At 34.6% G+C, this 24,789-nt stretch overlaps 1 protein-coding gene across 1 annotated transcript in view; it reads left to right on the top strand.

Moving 5' to 3' along the window:
* cntnap3 (contactin associated protein family member 3) overlaps positions 1 to 24,789 on the top strand; it is a 95,775-nt gene that overhangs the window by 49,311 nt on the left and 21,675 nt on the right. Inside the window, exons 9-14 of the mRNA XM_016229854.1 lie at positions 1,753 to 1,835; positions 3,007 to 3,144; positions 3,500 to 3,761; positions 5,791 to 5,934; positions 9,309 to 9,477; positions 19,534 to 19,640. Coding sequence (XP_016085340.1) covers positions 1,753 to 1,835; positions 3,007 to 3,144; positions 3,500 to 3,761; positions 5,791 to 5,934; positions 9,309 to 9,477; positions 19,534 to 19,640 — 903 coding nt within the window. The remainder of the gene's footprint in view (positions 1 to 1,752; positions 1,836 to 3,006; positions 3,145 to 3,499; positions 3,762 to 5,790; positions 5,935 to 9,308; positions 9,478 to 19,533; positions 19,641 to 24,789) is intronic.

The following is a 24,789-nucleotide window of genomic DNA, read 5'->3' as shown; positions in this document are numbered from 1 at the left end:
TACATGCACACACATAGATGAAATATGACTTAGACAGGTTATTGCAAGGTACTTGAAGAACTCGTTTGAAAGAAAAACATGAAATTACCATGATACATGTCCACAAAACGTGACAATCCCATGGTACTGTTCGGTAGTTTATAATTAGATGAGATCTCCAGCAGATTAATATATATATATATATATATATACATGCACACACATAGATGAAATATGACTTAGACAGGTTATTGCAAGGTACTTGAAGAACTCGTTTGAAAGAAAAACATGAAATTACCATGATACATGTCCACAAAACGTGACAATCCCATGGTACTGTTCGGTAGTTTATAATTAGATGAGATCTCCAGCAGATTAACAGGTGATGTAGGAAACTCTTCAGGTGTGGGTGAGAGACGCAGTCAGTCGTGAGCGGCCCGTATGGCACAGATTCCCAGAATGCCATCTGTTATCTCAGCGTCAGAGTCTCTCTGTCCTCATGACCGCTGCTGGAGTTACAACTGATCAAATGGAACAGTTTAACAGTTTTAAACATAAAAGCTCTTTTAACAATTTGTTTTGTTTTGTTTTTGACATGAGGAACAACAAAATGTATTTAAGCACTAATTTATTATCCAAAAGCCAATGTTGTAAAATATTAAAATAATAATGAAGAGAAAACTGAATTTGTAAAATATCAGAATTAGATGCATATATGATGGTGTCATCAGCATAAAGTTGAACATTACAATGATTGAAAATTAGCTGTAAATTATTAACATAAATAGAAAAAACAAGTGGTCCTAATATTGAACCTTGGGGCACACCTCTGTTGAACAAAAAAAATCTGATTTATTCCCTTACATTGTTTTCTGTTATGCAGGAATGAATTAAACCACATAATTGCATTTGCAGAAAGACCAATAGTATGGAGTTTATCTAAAAGTAAGTATCAATCAAGTAAATCAAATGCTTTAGATAAATCAAGATAAATCAAGTCTTTTTCACAGGAGAAACATCTGAGAAGCAGGAGAGTTTTTGAGCAAGTCCTCATTTGTTCTGCATTTATTCTCATTGCTGTCTTGGACGAGAAACAGTTGATATATTAAGAAGATCTTTTTAGCAAATGTAATTTCTCCCGTAGTATCAGTGTGTGGTTGTAAATCTCACATGCTGTGTGTCTGTGAGTCAGTGTTATATTAGATCAGCGAAATATTATTACCGTTTTTGTTGACTCATGATAGAGTTACCATGTAAGTTAGGAGGTTAGACCAGTGTGCGTTTCACTGCATGATTCAGTTTATTAAAATGCATTTAGAATGATCACAAAATTCAAGATATGGGGGCAGAAATGTATATATTTATATAATTTCATATAGTTAATCAGTATGACACAAAGATGTTTTTTTTCCAACAAAAAGCAGCATGATTACAAATGTGATATTTATTTTATACTGCAGTCCAATAAACAAGAATTTAATATTAAGACACTTACATTTTAGACACAATATTGACTGTTTTTGCTCTATTTCGCCAACAAATATAATTCCAATTTGCGTCTCTGAGCAAAATGTCTGTGCACGTCTCTGCTTGCGTCTGTAAATCTGAGCTTTTCCATTGTGAAGTAACTGTAGCCTAACTGCCGCTCTCTCTGCTTTCACCATAATTTCAAGCAAATGGAAGATGTCTGCCATCACTTATTAGAGGGGTTTGTGAAAGTGTTAAAGTGGTCCCTCAGCCTCGCTCTGATTATGGCTCAACTCTGTTTGTCAGAAATGTGCGTGGCACTCGCTGTTGTCTTTGCCGAGCCGATGATGGCCGCTCATTCCTCTTGTTTAGATGAGATTTACTGTGCCGTAAGGACATTGCACTTCAAAGCGGTCGTTTTATCAGACAATATATTCAGCCAGTGTTGAATATAAATCACCTCAGGCGGCTTTTAAAAAGTTTTTAGGCTGAAAGTACAAGCATGTGTTGACTTTTAGGGCCTGGCATCTAAATAAGGAAGAATAGATGGAACAAAACATGCAAATTTAAGAGTTTAATTCAATATTTGGGCTGTCCTGATCAATGTTGCAACTAGTTTAAACTAAAGTTGATTATTGGAGTACATTTCACTACAAAATCTGAATTTCACATTAAATTCAATGGGTTGCTTGTGTTTCTTTGTCAAATTGACTAGCAGTTTCTGAAATAATTTTTGCTTGCTTTTTTCAATTAAATGTTTTCAAGTAAATTTATTTCAGTGTAGTCAGTCAGCATTGGTAGATTTTGAAAGTAAATATGTATTTTAGCATACTTTTCATGTATATATATATATATATATATATATATATATATATATATATATATATATATATATATATATATGTGTGTGTGTGTGTGTGTATAATTAAAATAAGTAGTATATAATTGAAATAAATCTGAAATAAAATATAAATATTAGGGGGAAATTGTAAAAACTTTAAACCAGTAAAACTGAAGTAAAAATAAAGCAAAAAAAACAAATCTAATACAATTTCAGCAAAACAGACAATATTGACAATAATGTGTCTAAAATTTAACACACTATTAACTTCTTGTTTATTGAACCGTTGTATAAAATTGTATTAAAATGTATTGGGAAAAACAGCACGTGCTTGTTTGAGATTGCTAAACTAAATCAATATTATATAAATATAAGATAAAAACCCATACAGCGTCATTTATTTTTATTTTTTGCCTCATATCTTGAATTATAGGTGCATATAACTGCATTCTAATAGACTGCATCACACAGTCAGTCATCCTGCATCGTGTTCATCAGCCTCTCCGTGCAATTTAAGATGAACCTAATACCTAATACAATTAATGCATTTATTTTATGTTTATGGCACGCAACATGGCTATCAATTATTCATCAGTTACCAGTGCTGGTCAGTTACCATCAGAATCGACAGTCTGTCAATGGAGTTTAGCTTCTATTAATTTCGTAACACTCCATTAATACGTGTGATTTCTGACATGAATCTGTCGTTCTTTCACAAGATCAGTTTCGGCGGAGCATCAGCAGCTGGACTCCAGAAATCCCACTCCAGGAGAAACTTACACGGCTGCTTGGAAAACGTGCTTTACAAGGACATCAGCGTGATCGAGCGAGCCGAAGAGCTGCAGGTCTCCATCAGAGTTAGTGTGTGAACACAGTCACGTCTGCAGCTGCTTTATTTGGCCTGCTAGCGATTGTCAGATGTTGGCTGCTTCATTCTTCCATAATGAGAGCTTTGTGTTTCCGTGACCCTTACCATGTTCTCCTCCATTATACAAGGTTTTTTCTTTTTTTACAATCATTGTCTTGGGAATTTGGGGGTTAAACCAATTACAGCCCTTTAATTCATTGTCGTAATGGCCGTGACATTGGTTTCAAGATAATAGCCAGGAAGGCAAATGCATAATTTATGAAGCAGACATCATGACTGTGGTGCTTCACTATTGCACATGAGAAATGCTCTTGGTCTTACTGCAGTATTTGTGTCTCTCGCAGGGGAACGTCAGCTTTACATGCACCGAATCCATAGACGTGCCGGTGACCTTCTCCAGTCCTGGAAGTTTCCTCGCTTTGCCGTGGGTCTCCGGTGGAGAAAGCGCCTCGGTCGCTCTGCAGTTCAGGACCTGGAACAGAGCGGGCCTGCTGATGACCTTTGACCTGCAGCATAACGCGGGAACGCTGTGGCTCTATCTGAGCGAGGCCAGAGCGCGACTGCAGATCCATAAGACCGGCCGGATCGTGACCGACATCACCGCAGGTTCGGCTCATGCATTATGGGATATAATATATTTGGAATGAAATAACAGCACGTATATACCATAGTTTCAGTTTATTTGACAGTAAAAGCAAAATCCATCTCTCTTGTGTGTCAAGAGTAAAGCAAAGTCGACATCAATGGCACCTGCTGCTGTGAGAAATGCAGTATGTATGGAAATCTCTATGTATGAACATTTGCATCACAAAAGAACTTTCTGGCTAAAACTAGTTTTAAACCAAATGAATGCAGAATAATGAATTACTTGAACTAAATTTTAGGTACCATGCTTAATATGAAGTATTATGTGAAACAGTACGCGGTATGCAAACATAAACATTGCAGTATCTTGAAATATTGTTCAGAATTATATTCATCTTAGAAATAAATGCTTATTTTGCATTTTTTATATATAAATGTATATATATTTTTTTTAGTTACTTACTGTATATAATCTATATATTTTTTTTTTTAAATTGTCCAAAACATTATAGTTTATATATTTATATGTAGTCTAGTTTTTAGTTTTAATTTATGTAGTTGTAGTTATTTTAGTACTTCAATGTCAACAAAATGAAAATGAGAAATTTTGCCTTGGCAACTAGCTGAAATAAAATGTTTTATTTTATTTTTTGAAAATATTTATTTTAATATTTATAATTTTTCAGTTAGTGTTATTATCATTAACTAAAGCTAAAACATTAAAAAAAAAAAATTTTGTTACTTAAAATAAATGTGAAATTGAAATTAGCTATAATTTTTTTTATCTGCTCCGCTAGTTGCCATGGAAACATATTTAATATTCATTTAGTTTAACTTGAAATACTTAAATAACTTTAACTAAAGTAAAAAAAAAGTGTAGAATAAATGTTAACTAAAATAAACAATTAAAAAAACTTTAAACTGAAGTACTTAACTAAAATTAAAATGGTATATTTTAGTGTTGATAAATTATTATAGTTATTATTTATTTTCATATTTTATTTTTTCATGTTAATTTTAGTTATTTTAAAAAAAAAGTTTTTGTCATTTTTATTTTCATTTTGTCATTAAATATGTAGTTTATATAGTATATATAGTTTTTATTAACTTTTTAGTTGTAGTTTATTTAGTTTTAGTTATTTTTATTTAGTTATGTTGCCTTGACAACTAGCTGAAATAAAATAAGTTAATCATATATGTGTGTGTGTGTGTGTGTGTATGTTTTTTTTTTGTTAATATTGATTTTATTTTAAGGAATAAAATGTTTTTATGATGTTAGTTTTAGCTTTATACATTTCATTGTGAAATGCATTAAACTCTGGTTGTATATATAACTGTAGCGTCTGGAAGTCAATAATCATGCAGATTTATGTTACAAACTTATAGAATTGTACAGTAAGAAAGTTATTTCCTTTAACCAGGAAATTAACGTTCTTAGAATTGACAAGACGGTTGACCCTGAGTGGTCAGCTAAATATCTACAGTGGATCTAAAATATGAATAGTTAATTATAACTAGTTATGGTTAATTATTCATATTTCCCCATGAGCTGATTCGCTACATAACGCACCTTTGATAAATATAGTTAGCTGACTATATTTTGTGCATACTGCAAAATTAGCGTCAGTAGTATGCTAGTGTGTTAAAAATGCATATTTAATCCAATTTTGTGTGAAAATGTCTGAACTTTTGGCAATCCAATCCAATATTGCATCAAGACAGAGTTGCTGTCAGGTTCATTTGACACAACGTAAATAAAGTAAAGATCAAGCGCATTGCATTGTTGGATACAGTATTTAACAAAGTGTGCTGTAGTTGTGTACTGCACATTTTGGCAGATATCATCTGTTTATTTCATGCATACAGAAAATATACATACTGTACACGATATACACACTGCATTTCTGAACTAACATGAGTAGTTTGCTAGTATATCATCACATATATACTCTTAAGTTTAAGGCAGAAATCTGTTCTTGCGGTTTATGTAAAAATGATCTCCTAATGCCTGTTATTTTGCCTGATCCACATGCTGGCTGTTTCTCCACAGGTGCCACTTTAAATGACGGTCAGTGGCACTCGCTGGAGCTGGCTGTGCGTCGAGGGCGTCTCGCAGTCACCCTGGACAGAACCGACAGCTCTACAGCGTCCACTTCCTTCCCTGTCGCGCCTGACAGCCAGCTATTCTTAGGCGGTAAGAGCAACCTTTAGCCATCCATCGCCTCCTGCTAACACAAAGCAACACGTTAGCTCAGAGTAATTTCCCTCTACTCGAGCCCAATCCTTCACGTTATTCAATCCATCCTTTCACTCAACAAACAGCTTCTGCTGAGAAAAGCACATTGGTTTAGCTTTCTAGCGGTTTGGGGCTGAAACTCTCTAAGGCTTAATTGCCTTCAGCTTAGTAACTGGAGAGAGAGAGCGTTACGCCGTCTATGAATGCACAACTGCAGTGGTTTTGCCTTGAGCCACAGTAAATAATGCATCATATCCTCATGCATGTGATGAGATCTGCCAATATGACAGTCATGTAGGACAGTTTGGGAAATGTCATAACAGTACGTGAAGCATTTGTAGGTCATTTCCAACGAGCAATTTGTCAATTTGCATTATTAGCATTATTGTTATTTTTAGTATTGTTATTTGGTGGAAAAAACATTAATATAAACTAAAATATAACTAAATTATTTAACTGAAATAAAACAAAATAAAATATAAAAAATAAATAACAATAATAATAAGTATAACAAATTAAGCTTATTTTATTTCAGCTAAATAAAATGTAAAAAATTAATAAAAAACTATTTATTTTATAAAAATGTATTTCCACTAGTTGCCATGGAAAAATTTATTATTTTTTGTTTAGATTAACTTGAAAACTTTAACTAAAACTGTGTAAAGTCAATATTAACTGAAATTAAATAAACTATAAAAATTAAGCTTATTTTGTTAAATAAATGCAAATTGCTAAGAACTATATAGACATGTATATTAGGGCTGTCATCGTTAACGCGTTAACGCATGCGATTAATTTTACAATCCTTAACGCGTTAAAATAATTTAACGCAATTAACGCAAAATTACTGAAGCACAATTTCTATTCTAACCCTTTAACCCAATTTTGCTTCTCTGCTTGCGATCAGATCATTTTAAGCCGCTAAACTCCGGGAAAGTTTTCAGTCCAATGATCCAGTAAGCGAATGCATTCAAACAATCCGTCCAAAACAGCGCTAATATAAAAGAAACCCGGCTGATTACATCAGAGATTGCAGAGAGAACAGAGCCTCGCGTTGCATTTTAAGTTAATTATTCATTCCAGTGTGTTTGGCTTTAAAACACGAGCTTTGTCATATTCTGTGATTGTCTCTGAAGAGCGCGAACCCTCACACGTCGCGCGCTTGTGTGAAGTACAGACTGAACGAATTGTCAACCAGTGTTGCCAAGTCCGCGGTTTTCACGAGGAGTTGGGCTACTTTAACACTGTTGCCGCGGGATGTTTTTCATGTCCGCGGGTTAAAGCGACCCCAATAACGTGATATTTAGCCCCTGGAATGCAACTTTTACCAGGGGAACCCCATCAAAAAATTTGTATTTTACCCACCCAAACATGAGTTTTACCGGGGGATCGCCCCTGAAAAGCAATTGGGCTAGTTTTGGGCTAGTTTTGGGCTAGTTTTGAGTAGCAATTGGGTGGGTTTTGCTGTGAAAGCCTGGCAACCCTGTTGTCAACACATCCCACCGCTGTACGGCCAGATGAGACGCAAACTACGTTTTCTCGACTGGATAACCAGTTTCGCTACTAATGTTTTGATGGATGAAGACTGCAATCAAGGTAAAGACGATTGCGGTAGCGTTCAGGTGTCGTACAGTAAGCACGCGTGAGTCCGTTATAATAATGCGTGTATGAGTGCTCTTGACGCACTGATCGCACATTGTATTTATGCACAGGCACAGACATTTCCGTACATTCACGTTGTTTCCACACACATTCACGATAATGTTTTGATTTGTCATGTTTATGTTGCTGTGTTTAGTTATACTGAATGGATCCATGTACTGTAGTAGATATATGCAGTCAACAGGTGGTTGGTTTAGGTTTTTTTGGCATCTCCATGTGGTCCTGTTCGGTATCACACCTTGGCTTCTCTAAAATGTAAAAAAAAAAAGCTCTTAGCTGTTGCACTGTACACATACTATACATTATATATATATATACAGGTGCATCTGAATAAATTAGAATGTCGCACACATTCACGATAATGTTTTGATTTGTCATGTTTATGTTGCTGTGTTTAGTTATACTGAATGGATCCATGTACTGTAGTAGATATATGCAGTCAACAGGTGGTTGGTTTAGGTTTTTTTGGCATCTCCATGTGGTCCTGTTCGGTATCGCAACTTGGCTTCTCTAAAATGTAAAAAAAAAGCTCTTAGCTGTTGCACTGTACACATACTATACATTATATATATATATACAGGTGCATCTCAATAAATTAGAATGTCGTGGAAAAGTTCATTTATTTCAGTAATTCAACTCAAATTGTGAAACTCGTGTATTAAATCAATTCAATGCACACAGACTGAAGTAGTTTAAGTCTTTGGTTCTTTTAATTGTTATGATTTTGGCTCACATTTGTTCCGGGAGGGGGCGAACTGTTATGGTTATGATCTGTTTTGATTTGGTTTTCTGCGTTTCCTTCCTTGTTTGTTTCCATGGTTTTTGATTAATTAGCTCCACACCTGTTTCTGTTTCTCCCTGATTACGTTCCCAGTATTTAAAACCGGTGTTCTCCATTATTCCTTTGTCTGCTATTGAGTTGATTCCCCTATGTGCTACGTGAGTGTCTGCCTGCCCTGTATTTCCCCGAAGCAAGGATTAAAAGACTGTCTTTTGAGTTTACACTTGTGTCTCCTCGTTCCACCTCCGTAGCCATTACGTAACACTGTGTCTGTGACCAGTATTTACTGAGCTTTGATGACTTATGAACCTAATTTATTGTTTACATTTTTACTGCCTTGAATTATTATTTTGGAATAAATTTAAAATGCTTAAAAACACTAAATTGATGAGATTCACTTGGCTTTAATAAACAGAATATTGATTACATTGTTCATGTAAAAATATAAAATAGAGTTTTTTTGTTGTTGTTTTCTGGTAGTGTAAGTAATGTTTACTTAACCAAGAGCATGTGACTGGGATAGGAATTTACATTTGATATTTAAAAAAAATTCAATTCAATTCAGAACACCACCGCACACCATTGATGTGTATATATATATATATATATATATATATATATATGAGGGCTGTCAGTCGATTTAAATTGAGTTCAATTCATTATACAATGTTCCGATTAATTAATCACATATGAATTGCACATTCAATTTGGCTGAGAAATTACCCACAAAAGATCATTTAAAGTCATTATTGTGTTGCATGAGAAAAACATGAAATAGATATTACAAAGTATAATATTAATATTAAAATAACACTGCCATAGCTTAAACGTGTTATTTTGTGTGTATTTGTGAAAGCACGTCCTGACCACTGACTGTTTTTGTGCTCAGGATGTCCGGACACAGAAGACAGCAGCTGCAGAAACCCGTTCAATGTTTTCCGAGGATGCATGCGTCTCATCCGGATGGGCGGCGCTTTAGTGGATCTCATCCGAGTGCAGCAGATGTTGTTTGGGAATTTTAGCGATCTACAGATGGACATGTGTGGGATCGTCGACAGGTAAGCAATTACACTTTTATGTGAACTCACAAAATCATTCCCCTTTCCATTTTCTTCCTCGCTAAATATATGCGTTCAGCTTGATTACCTAAATACAGAGATTAATTAGCCAGAGAAATGGCGCTGAATACTTATTCGCTAAAAGACGCAGATGATGAGCCTCGGGGAGAAACTGCCCTTGTTTAAATATTTATCCATCTGATCAATCGCAATGAATCACTTTCTGCTTTGTTATAAATGCAGCTTTTGTTCACAGTTTAGTTCAAATGGACATACGACTTGTAGAGCTTTTGCAGTGTGGGCTTTCTAGAGTTTCTGTTTATTTGTTTATTTAAATGTTTTTTGCGTCACCGTTTGTGACATGAATGATATCTCAAATTGTGCAGCTTGTTAAGGGGAGTTGTTTTTAAATTATTTAATTTAATTTAAAATTATTTAATTTTAAATGTTATTTTAAATAAAAAAATTATTTCAAATAGTTTTAAAATATTCTCATTTTGTATTAATTTTAAAGCAGAAGTGTGTAATTTCTGTGGCACTAACAATACTTAGGGTTGCACGATAAATGGCAGAGGATTCCCAAATCCAGGTGTGAAAAACTTGTTGCCTCTTTCCCAAAAAGACTCATGGCTGTATTTGATCAAAAGGGTGCTTCTACTAAATACTGAGCAAAGGGTCTGAATATTTAGGACCATGTGATATTTCAGTTTTTCTTTTTTAATAAATCTGCAAAAATGTCAACAATTCTGTGTTTTTCTGTCAATATGGGGTGCTGTGTGTACATTAATGAGGAAAAAAAATGAACTTAAATGATTTTAGCAAATGGCTGCAATATAACAAAGAGTGAAAAATTTAAGGGGGTCTGAATACTTTCCGTACCCACTGTATATCATCAGCCAACGTTATAGATTTTTTATTTCCAAAAGAATAGGTAAATGAGCATGAACAATTAAATATCCAGTTTCCAATATTGGATATTTAACTGTGCATGCTCCTTTCTCATAGTTTTACACTTAAATCACATTTGTTATCATGAAAAGCTCACTGTGCAAAAGTTTATTTTTAAACCTTTAATAATTTATTAACACAGGTAAATGTAATTATTTTAACATGTAAACAAATGTTTATTTAACAAAACATCAATCTTTGTACATTATAATTTTATATAATACGTTTTTTAGGGATGCACCGAAATGAAAATTCTGGGCCGAAACCGAAACCGAACAAAATGAAACACTAGGCCGAAGGCTGAATACCGAACACGGTTTTTCGAGTTTTTTTCCCCATGTATTTTTGCCAATTTGTTTTCACCATTGCATAAATTAAATAGCCAAAATCTGCTTTTTACTGTTTTGTCTTGCTTTTCAAAGAGGAAAAACAATTACAAAACAGCAATTAAAAAATATTTAACGCTGAACATTTTTAACATTCTAACAGACACTATACCAACAAAGCACAATTTAACTTAAAATTAATAAGTTAGTAAAATAATACCCCCTTCTTGAATCAGGCATGTATTTTTACTGTACAATTAAAAGCAGCCTTGCTGAGAAGAGACTTCTTTTAAAACATTAGAAAATATTACTTTTATTCTGGCGGAAACGCGCAGGAAGACCTCAACGCTTCTTTTTGTTGACAGCAGATTTATAAAAGAGTCTCATTACGAGTACGTCGCACGTATAGCATTCTCACGTGCCTTGTAAAAATTCATAAAAATGTGACTGAGCAACTGATGAGTTACACGGTTTCAGCGCAGATTTTCCTCGCGCTTTGGACTTTGAACGCTGGTTAACAAGCAGATCGCTCTCTCAGAATACATGCAATGCGTGCGTGTATTAGAAAACATAACGTTCTGCAGTTTATTTACTAATTGTTTAAGGCCATTTCGCGATTTCAGTCATCATACAGTAACCAGCAACAATCACCCCTTCCTCTTCTCATCGAAGACATGCGCTGCAGTCCAGTGCGTACAGTAGTACAGTGCGAAAATTGTTCAGAAATTCTATATGAATTTGACACAGCTTGTACTGTTTGGAAATTAGATGAAATTACTGACATGAAATGCTTATTTTATAGAATATAATCGTTTATTTTCATTTGACAAGGCTGTTTGTAGATTTTGGCGATATGTTGTGCTTCTGTCCTGCCAAGTACAACAACCAGTGCCAATAATCTCAAAATGGCCAAATATTGGCCCGGCTGCAACTAGTATACAGTATGTTTACTGTACACATTATGCAATCTTTCTAGACTGCCAAAGATGAGATATTTTTACACAAAACTGGATTAAAATTGTCCGTATTCACTGGCCCTTTTATCATTGCACACTGTTTGACGTGCTGTTTGAATGAATAGTAGGCTGTGTTTAGTACATACTGCAGGATTCATTGTGAACGTGTTCTCTGTGCTGTTGACCTGTGTGTTTCGTGTCAGGGAATGTTTGCTTCATTTGGCTTGATGCAGGAATGGATTTCTTTTGCTTTGAGACTGCAGTAAATCTCCTGAAGACAAGGCTGTTTTTGTGACAGTGCAATTTCTTTCTTCTGTGTGTTTGACGCTAAATGCACCGCTGTGACCGAGCTATTGAAAATGAACACGCACACTTACATCTCAAGTGAATATTGTCTTCTCTGACACTCGATGCAGATGTAGATGTGTTGTCTCTGAAAGCTGCGTCGCCTCTGGGTTCTCGTTTACATTCTGAAAGGTCCCGCTCTCGTCTGTCATACTTGTTCAGCGCTGAGGACTTCTGGGATTGCTGTTTGTTTGTTTGTTTATTGTTTTTTTGTTTGTTGTTGTGATGTTTGCAAAGCTATTGCAGCACAGAGTTAGTGATCATTCTGCATCGTTTGTGGCATGAACAATATCCCAGATAGACAGCTAATTTTGTGTTTTTGTATTTCTATTTTTTAATTATTTGAAAATAATCTATATTTACTTAATATTACAACAGTATTTTACTTAATATTTAAGTTAATATTAAAACTTAAATTTGTTTAAAAATTGTGTGTGTGTATATATACATACATATATTTAAAGCTGAAGTGTGTAATTTCTAACATCACTTAGGGCTGCATATATCAGTGATATATTGGTTTCATTGACCAATATTAGACTTTTTTTTTTTTTTTTATAAGTAGCATTAGTCAAAAGTTATCTAAATGTAAAAATATGGTAAATGAGCATGAACAATTAAATATCCGCAGTTTACAGTTTTCTATATTTAATTGTGCATGCTCATTTCTTCTATTTTTACACTTAGATGACCTTTCTTATCATGAAAAGCTTATTTAAAGTACATTTTTAAATGTTAATAATTTAATAACACTGGTCAATATAACTGTTTAATAACTTCAACAAATGTAAACATTTAATTAAATGTGTTACTTGCCATTTCTTTATAATGAGACATTTCTGGCAATTTTTTCAGTGTACATTATACTGTTATATTTTTATATAAATACATTTTTATTTCGGTAAACTAAGTTAATATGAGAAATGTTTCAACTATCTGATATACAGTGGGTACGGAAAGTATTCAGACCCCCTTCAATTTTTCACTCTTTGTTATATTGCAGCCATTTGCTAAAATCATTTAAGTTAATTTTTTTTCCTCATTAATGTACACACAGCACCCCATATTGACAGAAAAACACAGAATTGTTGACATTTTTGCAGATTTATTAAAAAAGAAAAACTGAAATATCACATGGTCCTAAGTATTCAGACCCTTTGCTGTGACACTCATATATTTAACTCAGGTGCTGTCCATTTCTTCTGATCATCCTTGAGATGGTTCTACACCTTCATTTGAGTCCAGCTGTGTTTGATTATACTGATTGGACTTGATTAGGAAAGCCACACACCTGTCTATATGATATATATATATATATATATATATATATATATCTGTATATACAGTATTATTGAGTCTGCAGGCATGAGGCGAGGGCAGATGACGTTCCTATCACTCCATGCAGAAACAGCAGCTCCGCTGTGAGGCTTATTACCTCTGCTAAAGGGCTGTAGGTTGAACTCAAATAACATTGCTGTCCATAACTAAGAAATATGGGATGGCAGCAGCTCTCATTGACTTTACATGTGCCCCATGTGAACCCACGGGCCCTGTGTGCAAAATGAGTGTGGACTAGAGTGAAGCTGAACGCCTTTATTAACCCCACAGCAAAGATAATATGAGGCTGCTGCTGTCTTTTGAGTGAGTTTGAATGACTAAAGTTGACATTGTAATGTTTTGTAGTGCAAATGAACCAATGTCAATTGGCAATGTCAGTATATAGTATGAACACTGTGCACACACTGATCTCACTGCATTTTGTTGTACATTTTATTTTCAGAAACTAGTATATACTGCAGTTTTCCGTATGGATCTGCTGTTGAGTTTTCTGGTGTTAAATAAGGTGCCGAGCTGAAGGTTGACCTGAGGAAGTTGTTTTATATACAGTATTATTGAGTCTGCAGGCATGAGGCGAGGGCAGATGACGTTCCTATCACTCCATGCAGAAACAGCAGCTCCGCTGTGAGGCTTATTACCTCTGCTAAAGGGCTGTAGGTTGAACTCAAATAACATTGCTGTCCATAACTAAGAAATATGGGATGGCAGCAGCTCTCATTGACTTTACATGTGCCCCATGTGAACCCACGGGCCCTGTGTGCAAAATGAGTGTGGACTAGAGTGAAGCTGAACGCCTTTATTAACCCCACATCAAAGATAATATGAGGCTGCTGCTGTCTTTTGAGTGAGTTTGAATGACTAAAGTTGACATTGTAATGTTTTGTAGTGCAAATGAACCAATGTCAATTGGCAATGTCAGTATATAGTATGAACACTGTGCACACACTGATCTCACTGCATTTTGTTGTACATTTTATTTTCAGAAACTAGTATATACTGCAGTTTTCCGTATGGATCTGCTGTTGAGTTTTCTGGTGTTAAATAAGGTGCCGAGCTGAAGGTTGACCTGAGGAAGTTGTTTTGTTATGCAGTGACGCGGGAGGAGCGCTGTGTGATGAAGTGCTCACTTTGACTAAAGCGCTGAGTAAGTGTTATTGTAAAGGTGAATAATGGAGAGAATAAAGAGGAGTTTGGAAGTTGTCGACACTTTCACTGAATCTCAGACACACGTGGACTCCTCCTCAACTCACTGAAATACAGCTGCTGTGTGGAGGATCATTACTAGTCCCGCCCATCACTTTAAAGAGCCAATCAGGTTATTGATTTGAGGGTTTTCCTACAGAAGCATATAAGCCCTGTTTTTATTCTGTCGCCTTAAAAAGTGCATAGCCACAAAAGGATACGAAACAAAAAGAGGTAATGAGTGGGAAGTGTTGCTATTTATCATGCATACCGTTGAGTCGCATCCATTCATATACTCTCACTGCGGTAAAAGAGCCTCATGCCCACAGATCCTGTGTTTTGTGTTTATGCAGAACTGCCTCTTTATTCCAGCAAATGCAGCGCTGCATGGGTTTGAGTCACACGTCCCGTTCTGCAGTGTTTCCTGCTCTACTGCCCCACTTATCATCCGCCTGTCCTGCACTAATTCTCATTTTGCATTTTACAAGTGCACTTGTATTCCATCCCATTGTTTCAGTGTCACCACTACATTTGTATTCAGTATTCAGCAGGGTTTTTCCTGAGTTGAAAACATTCTTACAGTATGCAGTGCAAAGCAGCATATTAGAATGATTTCTGAAGATCATGTGACACTGAAGACTGGAGTAATGATGCTGAAAATTCAGCTTTGATCACAGAAATAAATTATATTTTAACAGATATTCACATAGAAAACAGCTGTTTTAAATTGTAATAATATTTTACAATATTTCTGATTTTACTTTATTTTTGAACAAATAAATGTAGCCTTGGTGAGCAGAAGAGACTTATTTCAAAAACATTAAAATGTATCTTAGTTTTGAATGTTAGTGAATATGGCTGCCCTCATATGCAAAGTTGGTTAATTACATAATTGCGTATAATTAACATAATTGCACTTTTATATTTTCATCAATATTATTGATCATTGAAGCATCTCAACACTGAATTTTCTGCTTTAAAGTGCCTAATCAAAATCAAACAAATATATCTGTGTGTGTGTGTGTGTGTGTGTGTGTGTGTAAATGTAGCCTTGGTGAGCAGAAGAGACTTATTTCAAAAACATTAAAATGTATCTTAGTTTTGAATGTTAGTGAATATGGCTGCCCTCATATGCAAAGTTGGTTAATTACATAATTGCGTATAATTAACATAATTGCACTTTTATATTTTCATCAATATTATTGATCATTGAAGCATCTCAACACTGAATTTTCTGCTTTAAAGTGCCTAATCAAAATCAAAGATATATATCTGTGTGTGTGTGTGTGTGTGTGTGTGTGTGTGTGTGTGTGCGCGTGTGCGCGTGTGCGTGTGTGCGTGTGTGTGTGTGTGTGTGTGTGTGTGTGTGTGTACTGTGTTTATTTATTGATTTATTGATTGATTGCTTTTATTTTGCTGTTCACAACCCAACAGACCTGCATCAAATTTTTGGGTCCCCACCTGTTGAGACCTACTGATACTGTAAATCATTATAATTTATTAGATTGTGTACTTGTCCTTATGAATAACTACTGTAGTTCTTGCCATTAGCAATAATAAGAGCATGGACTGAAAACACTGCAGCTTAAACACATTTAGAAACTATCAAAGTAATAATAATAATATAGACTTACTCATTATTTAGCATGAATCTAATGCTGTTTTCTTCTCTAGCTGTTTAGAAAGTCACATCAATGGTCGAGTCTGGGCTGTTATTGCTGGTCGAGACGCTCAGTGGTTTGAAAGAGCCACAGGTGTGAATTCACTCAACAGTTTTGTTCAAGCTTAAGCAGGCGTTGAATGCGGCGGAGCAGTGCTGCGTAATGAGTCTTAAGTCTTTGTAATTCTTTTCAGCACAAACATGATTCCTTTGTATGCAAATGAGTCTTGTGCCGTATTCACTAAAGTCAGCATTATTTGCCTGGTGCAATTAACATTGTGCATTTAGCAGCCACCTAAAGCAAGAATTAGAATTTCATTTGATGTTTTATGCACTTTGTATTGATCATGGCAGCACTAATTCATTAAACAATGATCAAACGATGTTGAAAACCATTAAAGCAGGCTGTATATCAATTCAATTCAATTCAAGTTTATTTGTATAGTGCTTTTAACGATGCAAATCGTTGCAAAGCAGCTTTACAGAAAATTTAAGTATATTTATTATATTTAGTATTTCGTATATCCACACATGCAGTGGAGTTCATTATGCTTTTTGCATTTTAAAGGGCTGATAAGGTGTCTGGATCACTGCTGTACAGTCCCAGTAAAATATGATGGATCATGGAATTCAGAACTGATTGACAAGATGGGAAATTATTTTGGGTTTGTTTTTCTCATTAGCTGATTTGCAGGTTTAGAATTGACTGTATTGTCAACTTCAGCTTTAAAGTTATGATTCACTAAAAAAATGAACATTTGCTGAAAATGTCCAGTGAATGGGTGCCGTCAGAATGAGAGTCCAAACAGCTGATAAAAACATCACAATAATCCACACCACTCCAGTCCATCAGTTAACATCTGGAGAAGACAAAAGCTGAAACAAATCCATTATTGAGACGCTTTTAAATTCAAGCCTTTGCTTCCGGCTAAAATACGAGTTTGAAAAAAAAGACACTTTTTTCAACATTGATGATAATCCAAAATATTTCTTGATCAGCATATTATACTGATTTCTGAAGATCATGTGACACTGAAGACTGGAGTAATGATGCTGAAAATTCAGCTTTGATCACAGGAATAAATTGCATTTAACAGATATTCACATAGAAACCAGTTATTTTGCATTGTAATAATATTTCACAATTTTACAGTGTTTACTGTATTTCTCATCAAATAAATGCAGCTTTGGTGAGCAGAAGATACAAAAAACACATACTTTTGAACACGAGTGCATAAGTGGACTAGTTTCCCCATTTCATTTATAAACCTTTACTTCTTTTGTTTATGATTGATGTATGTTCATCTCAGATTGTCTCATCAGAGAAAACACAACAGTTTGGCAAGTCGTGCTTGGGTTTATCCTTTCTGCGTGTTTCTCGCTCCGTCTCTGTGTGTGTCAGTCTGATCATTACTCGCGGTGGCAGATTTCAGGAGAACAGAGGAGTCCGGCTGTGCCGCGGCTCTGTGTGAAGCCGACTGCAGCCGTTCGCTTGTGTCCCTGCGACCGGCCTGAAAAGCTCTGATGGGATCCGAGTCAACAAAGAGACGCTGCTCTCAATATGCTGTCGGTGTATGCAAACCAAAAAGTGTGGTTTAATTTTTTTTTCCCCTTTGGTTTGTCGTTCTGAACGGAATGAAAGACACACTCGATCCTGTTACGATTATAAAGCTACAAAGCGTGAAACCGGAGCAGAGAGTGTATCTATCCCGACCACCAAAAGCACAAAGAGCGTTTGAACGGATCCTCTTTGACCATCATTGTGGCCACAAATGGAAATCTGGTGAAAGATGTCAGCTGTAAAGCGAGCGCTGGTAACGCGAGCATGCAGATCATCCCGTGAGAGTTGGGAAAGGCTGGGAATTGTTTTTCAGCTCAGCCAAGAATATTGTGAGATGACTAGAAAGGATTCGCTTTACAAAGAGAAATTGGAAGGTGTTTTGTGGTCGAAGTGGCTGCTTTGAGTCACTCGGTTAACCTTGCTTTGCTCTCAGCAAAGCTTTATAGCTTCTAAATCAAGGCATCGTGGCATAAATGATTATTAGTGGTGTTTGCCAAGTCAATCTTGAGGTTAATGGTGTGATGAAACCTCAAACACAAAGTATTAAAGTTCAGCGTGTGTGTCGTCCTGCAGCGTTTGTGCAGGAATGAGTTCTCAAATCAGGTGTTGTTATTTCACTAACTATTATTTCAGACGTGTCAGTCGAGGGTTTTTGCACCAAAAACATATATGAGATTACATAAACCCTGAAGAATCTGCAAAAGGCTAATAATTACTGTAAAGCGTAATAGTTTCAGTAATAGCTTTTCAGGGCAGTACTAAATAAAAAAAGCAACATGCAATTTTTATGATCCCTCGATTTGTAAATTATTAATACTTTGCAGATTCTGTGACGTGTGTGTGTGAGCATTTTCGTGCATATTTTTCATCCTCCCTCTGAATTAAACAGGCTTTTGTGCCTTTATATTTAAGAACTTACAGTGACAAACAGTTATATGTAGAAATACATAACTCAATAAAAAATTTGATAATTTTTTAGTTAACAGTTTGCATGAGTTTGCAAGCCCATTGCAGTGTTTATGCCTATTTTATGCAAATGTTATGCTTATTTTTCAGCATCTCTCTGAATTAAACAGGCTTTCTGCTTTCCTATATTTAAGACTTCTTTATTTACAAATAGATTTCTGATTATAATAATGAACTTGATTTTGATTATGATCAGTTAACATCAGGGTGCTTTACAAGTTATGTAAATTACATTTTTGTTATCTACTTCTTCTGAAGTGATGGTTTGTGTGAAAAACAGACCCAAATTTAAGTCATTATTTGATTAATTCATATTTAATATTGATTTGCATGCTTCAAAACACAATGATGGCCATTGCTTCTAACAAATAATGTCTTGTTAGTTTAATGTGACCTGTTGCACATAATTTGATTTTAACTTTTTATCTCACAGTCTAAGAATACAAGTCTGAATTGTGAGATATAAACTCAAAATTGAGAGAAACCAGTCAGATGTTGCAGTTACCATGGTGGAAATAAACTTCCATATTCCTGCAATTTACATGCAACTGTCATACTGTCAGAATTCCTCCTATATGTCACTAAAAGCGCACCGCTCTAAAAGTCACTGTTTCCCGCTTCAGGATCAGATAAAGCCAGCAGCAAGGTTTTCAAACTGTCTACAAAGGCTGCATGTGTAATGCTGAATGACTGCGCTTCTCTGTATCTGATTGTCCTTGAGATCAAACATCAAATATGATTTTCCATGTCCTGTCTTTTTTTTTTTTTCACCAGATGCTCCCCGAGTCGCTGTGAACACGGAGGAAGATGCTCGCAGTCGTGGAGCACGTTTCACTGCAACTGTTCTGCCACGGGCTACAGCGGAGCGACCTGCCACAGCTGTAAGAACGCTTCTGAAATACAGACCACTTCCTGCACGCACTTCAAACGCTTCCTGTGCACTGATTCCTTCCACACTCAGAGTCAAGGATGGGTCAGGAGACAAGTGCTGAGAGAATAGTGACTCCCTCCTGATGTCCCTAAACTTCAATATTTCACCACTGTTTATGATAAAACTCGGTTACAGTGACAATAATTTCTTAATTTATGGAATGCAAAATCAATGCGCATCAGTGTGGATTTTGACATTTTGAATAGAATAACAACACACATTCATATTCACATTGTGTTTATTATGCTTATTCGTGTTCACATAGCTCCATTGAACAGCATCCATTAGGGCTTTTAGTGCAAAAGTTTGCATATTTGGAGAAATCTTGATATATTTACGTTTACTTAATATTTCCATAATTTCTATTCTATTCCAGCGCTTGGCACTTACTTTCTTCCCAAGGAAGAAAATTTAGCAACACATTAGGGTAACACTTTACAATTCCTGATGTTTAGTTAATGTAAGTTAATGTATTAACTAACATGAACAAACAATGAACAATACATTTATTACAGTCGTTCATTGTTAGTTCATGATAATTCACAGTGCATTAACTAATGTTAACAAGCACAACTTTTGATTTTAATAATGCATTGGTAAATGTTGAATTTAACATGAACTAAGATTAATAAATGCTGTAGAAGTGTTGCTCATTCTTAGTTCTAAAGTAGTTAACTAATGTTAACTAATAAACCTTATTATGAAGTGTTGCCCACATTAGACTAACAGGACATTATTTGATGTTAGAAATAATCATCATTGTGTTTTTTATCAAGGAGCAAATTTAGAAGCACATTAAAAAACTTTAGGTGTGTGTATGTGTATATAAATGTGACCCTGCAGCACAAAAGCAGTGTTGAGTCGCTGGGGGATATTTGTAGCAATAGCCAAAAATACATTGTATGGGTCAAAATTATAGATTTTTATTTTATGCCAAAAATCATTAGGATATTAAGTAAAGATCATGTTCCATGAAGATATTTTGTACATTTCCTACTGTAAATATATCAAAACTTAATGTTTGATTAGTAATATGCATTGCTAAGAACTTCATTTGGACGACTTTAAAGATGATTTTCTCAATATCTTGATTTTTTTGCACCCTCAGATTCCAGATTTTCAATCAAATATTGTCATATCCTAACAAACCATACATCAATGGAAAGCTTATTTATTCAGCTTTCAGGTGAAGCATAAATTTCAATTTCGAAAAATTGACACTTAAGACTGGTTTTGTGCTCCAGGGTCACATATGTATATATAGAAGCTACAAGAGTTTACATTAAATTAAATGCATGACAGATACAGTTAAACAAATAAAAAAACAAAACTGAATCATTATAAATGAGCTCGAAAAACACAGAGACTCTTATTTTTAAATGTCTAAGCTTCACTAATGCCAGCTGCTCATTCAAACAGATGAGGGAGATAAAATATGCACTTTTACAACCATCTACAGCATATTACAATATAAACACCATAAATTAAACATTGTCATAGTTAATCAACAGTCGACCATAAGCAATTGTTTGCAATAAATGCGTAATACAAATTGATTGAGAACTGCTCTGAAACTAGCACATTTAAGATCTCCTAAAATAAGTAAGACTTCTGTTTTAAGATACCTAAAATTTCCAAAAAGCATGAATACATTTTTACATTCTATCTATTTTTAGTCGCAAATGCAAGTGAAATACTCTGTATTCATCGTACTTGATTATGTGTGGATGTGTTTATCATTAATTGCATCATAAATTTGCAGATGTCATTGTGAAGCCTATTTTTAATATCTATCTTTTGTGCTGTATAGGAAGCTTTGAGTTTCATCTCATATTAAGCACTTTTATTCCAGAACATCAAAGAAGATTTAATTCCTCATGATATGAGGCCTGTAAGGAAACAATATAAAACATGACGCAAGGTCAGGCACTCATTAGCTGCAGCTTTACACACTTATGGATTTACAGTCCTCAGTGATGTGAAAAGGCCCGTTTTTTGGTGCCGTAAAAGAGTGTGGAACAGATTTGGGCTGAAATTAAGCACACGTCACTCAAATGTTTAATGGCGGCAGCATTAAAGACGTTCACACTTGAGCTGTTTTAAAGGGTGAGCGTTATTGAGAGGGACTTTATAGAGCGGCCACATAATTAGATCTCACATAAAGCTGCTGTCAGTCAGAGGAGCGTTTGGGGTTTAAAAATGAAAGGACATTTTTACAGTACAGTATAGCTGAATATATCTGCACTTTCCTTTTTAAGTGGGAGAACTTGCACAATTGGCGGCTGACTAAATACTTTTTTGCCCCACTGTATATTTGTATGGATATTATGGGTTTTAGATGTTGACCAAATTGAGATTGAAATGAAGTAATGTTTTCTCCAGGTGCTCAGACATATAAATATAGATCTATGGATATTAAATAAATATTATTATTATTGTTTTTATTATTACTAGTATTATTATTATGCTTTCAGAGAAAATAATGAACAAGTACTGCTGGTTAAAAAACATATATACAAATTACAATATATATATATATTTTTTTTTTAATTGTAATTTTTATATGTAATACATATACAAAATTATATACTTAAATATATATATATATATATATATATCTTATTATTACTAGTATTATTATTATGCTTTCAGAGAAAATAATGAACAAGTACTGCTGGTTAAAAAACATATATACAAATTACAATATATATATATATTTTTTTTTTAATTGTAATTTTTATATGTAATACATATACAAAATTATATACTTAAATATATATATATATATATATATCGATTTTTTTAATTACTAGGCTTGTGATCAGGTTGTTAGGAATCTTCTCATAATCTTAAATCTGTCTATAAAAGTATTTTATATCATTCATATGAAAGTGAAACCTAAATATCATATATATATATATATATATATATACGTATATACAGTGGTGTGAAAAAGTGTTGGCCCCCTTCCTGATTTCTTATTTTTTTGCATGTTTGTCACACTTTAATGTTTCAGATCATCAAACAAATTTAAATATTAGTCAAAGATAACACAAGTGAACACAACATGCAGTTTTTAAATGAAGGTTTTTATTATTAAGAGAAACAAAATCCAAAACTACATGGCCCTGTGTGAAAAAGTGTTTGCCCCCTAAACCTAATAACTGGTTGGGCCACCCTTAGCAGCAACAACTGCAATCAAGCGCTTGCGATAACTTGCAATGAATCTGCAATTGAGATATACTCGATAAAAGCGTTACTTTTACGCCAGACGTAATGGAACACACACCTTCCAAAAAGTTAAACTTTTGTCTCGTCAGTCCACAGAGTATTTTCCCAAAAGTCTTGGGGATCATCAAGATGTTTTCTGGCAAAACTGAGATGAGCCTTTATGTTCTTTTTGCTCAGCAGAAACTGCATGTTGTGTTTACTTGTGTTATCTTTGACTAATATTTAAATTTGTTTGATGATCTGAAACATTAAAGTGTGACAAACATGCAAAAAAAAAAAAATCAGGAAGGGGGCCAAAACTTTTTCACACCACTATATATATATATATATATATATATAATTTGTTTTAATTTTAATTGCTTTTCTGGGCTTGCGATCTGGTTATGAAGCTTTGGTAGTTCACTTAATCTCAAATCTGTCCATAAAAATAATACTCTTCAATCTCATGTATGTGAAATATGAAACAGATTGCATATGGATTGTAATTATTTTCCTTGAAAGTGAAACCTACAGTAATCCATTTTCTCCCTAAGCACCTTAATAGATAGTTAACTTCCCCTGTTTGTGTTACATCATGAATTCAGAGCTACGAAACAGATGCAGATGGTCATAATTAAAGCTGCTTCGTTTGCCTGAGCACATGCAAAATTGATGGCAGCACACTTCAGATGAAACACTGCCTTAATTTTATAATACAAATACACTGAGAGGTTAAATTTCACAAATATGCCATGCAAAATTAAGTGGACGATGTATGATTTTCATAAATTAGCTCTGAATGCAATGCTTGCATAATATTACAAAATATATTGTGTTAAAATTTCTGAAAATGAATGTGAGCCAAAGAGAAAAAAGTTGCAGTAAATTCAAACTCCAGTATAACACAATTAGAACATATAATGTGATCGGTGGCATAATGAAGTGAGTTAGAAAACCATGTCAACATCCTGCCTTCACAGTTGCTTCACACTAATTACATTTCCGTTAAAAGTTCAAAACAGCACAGATAAGAAAGTGCATCTACATACTCATTTAAACACTTTACTGGCTCGTGTCTGGTGAGGAATGTTAGCAGATGAACACGAGATCCAGCAGTGATTGACAGGGATCGTTCTGGAACATTGATTTAGATCAATACATCTGCTTAACCAATCACATCATTCCTTCCAGGTGTGACATCAATGACACCAACACAACTGTGATGATCAGATCTCACACAGGACGTATTTTATTAACAGAGCAGTATTGGAGAATAACAAAGTAGGCACTGCTAACTTAATTACAACTTTCAGTTGCATGCAGTAATATTATAGTCAGCTAGAACATTTTTCATTTTCATTTAGTTTATCCTGTATTAAAATAACTAAAACTGAAACTGAAATAAAAATTAATCGAAACTGTATTGACGGATGAAAAAAACTTACAAAAATTTACAAAAATGACAAAAAAACACAACAAAAAAATTAAAACTTAAAGGGGTCATATGATGTTGCTAAAAAGAACATTATTTTGTGTATTAGGTGTAATGAAATGTGTTTATGCGGTTTAAGGTTAAAAAACACATTATTTTCCACATTATTTTACAAAGCTCATCGGTCTGAAAAGCGAGGTGTGCTCTGATTGGCCGGCTATCCAGTGTGTTGTGATTGGCCGAATACCTCAAGCGTGTGACGGAAATGTTATGCCCCTCACATACTGTTGATGCCATGTTAGGCCGGAGCGATGATTCAAAAACATAAAAACCCATTATAAACGAGGCATTCGTTGCATCCAGTGGGGACATAATTACTGATTATAATGACTTATCGCGCCGCGTAAACATAAAACCATGTCTGCATTTGTGATCGGAGAAATGACAAACAACAAGC

Source organism: Sinocyclocheilus grahami, unplaced genomic scaffold, assembly GCF_001515645.1.
Source record: "Sinocyclocheilus grahami isolate Dianchi unplaced genomic scaffold, SAMN03320097.WGS_v1.1 scaffold359.1, whole genome shotgun sequence".
Classification (NCBI taxonomy): Eukaryota; Metazoa; Chordata; class Actinopteri; order Cypriniformes; family Cyprinidae; genus Sinocyclocheilus; species Sinocyclocheilus grahami.
The sequence above is the reverse complement of the archived record's forward strand: the minus strand, read 5'-3'. Positions and strand labels throughout refer to the sequence as shown.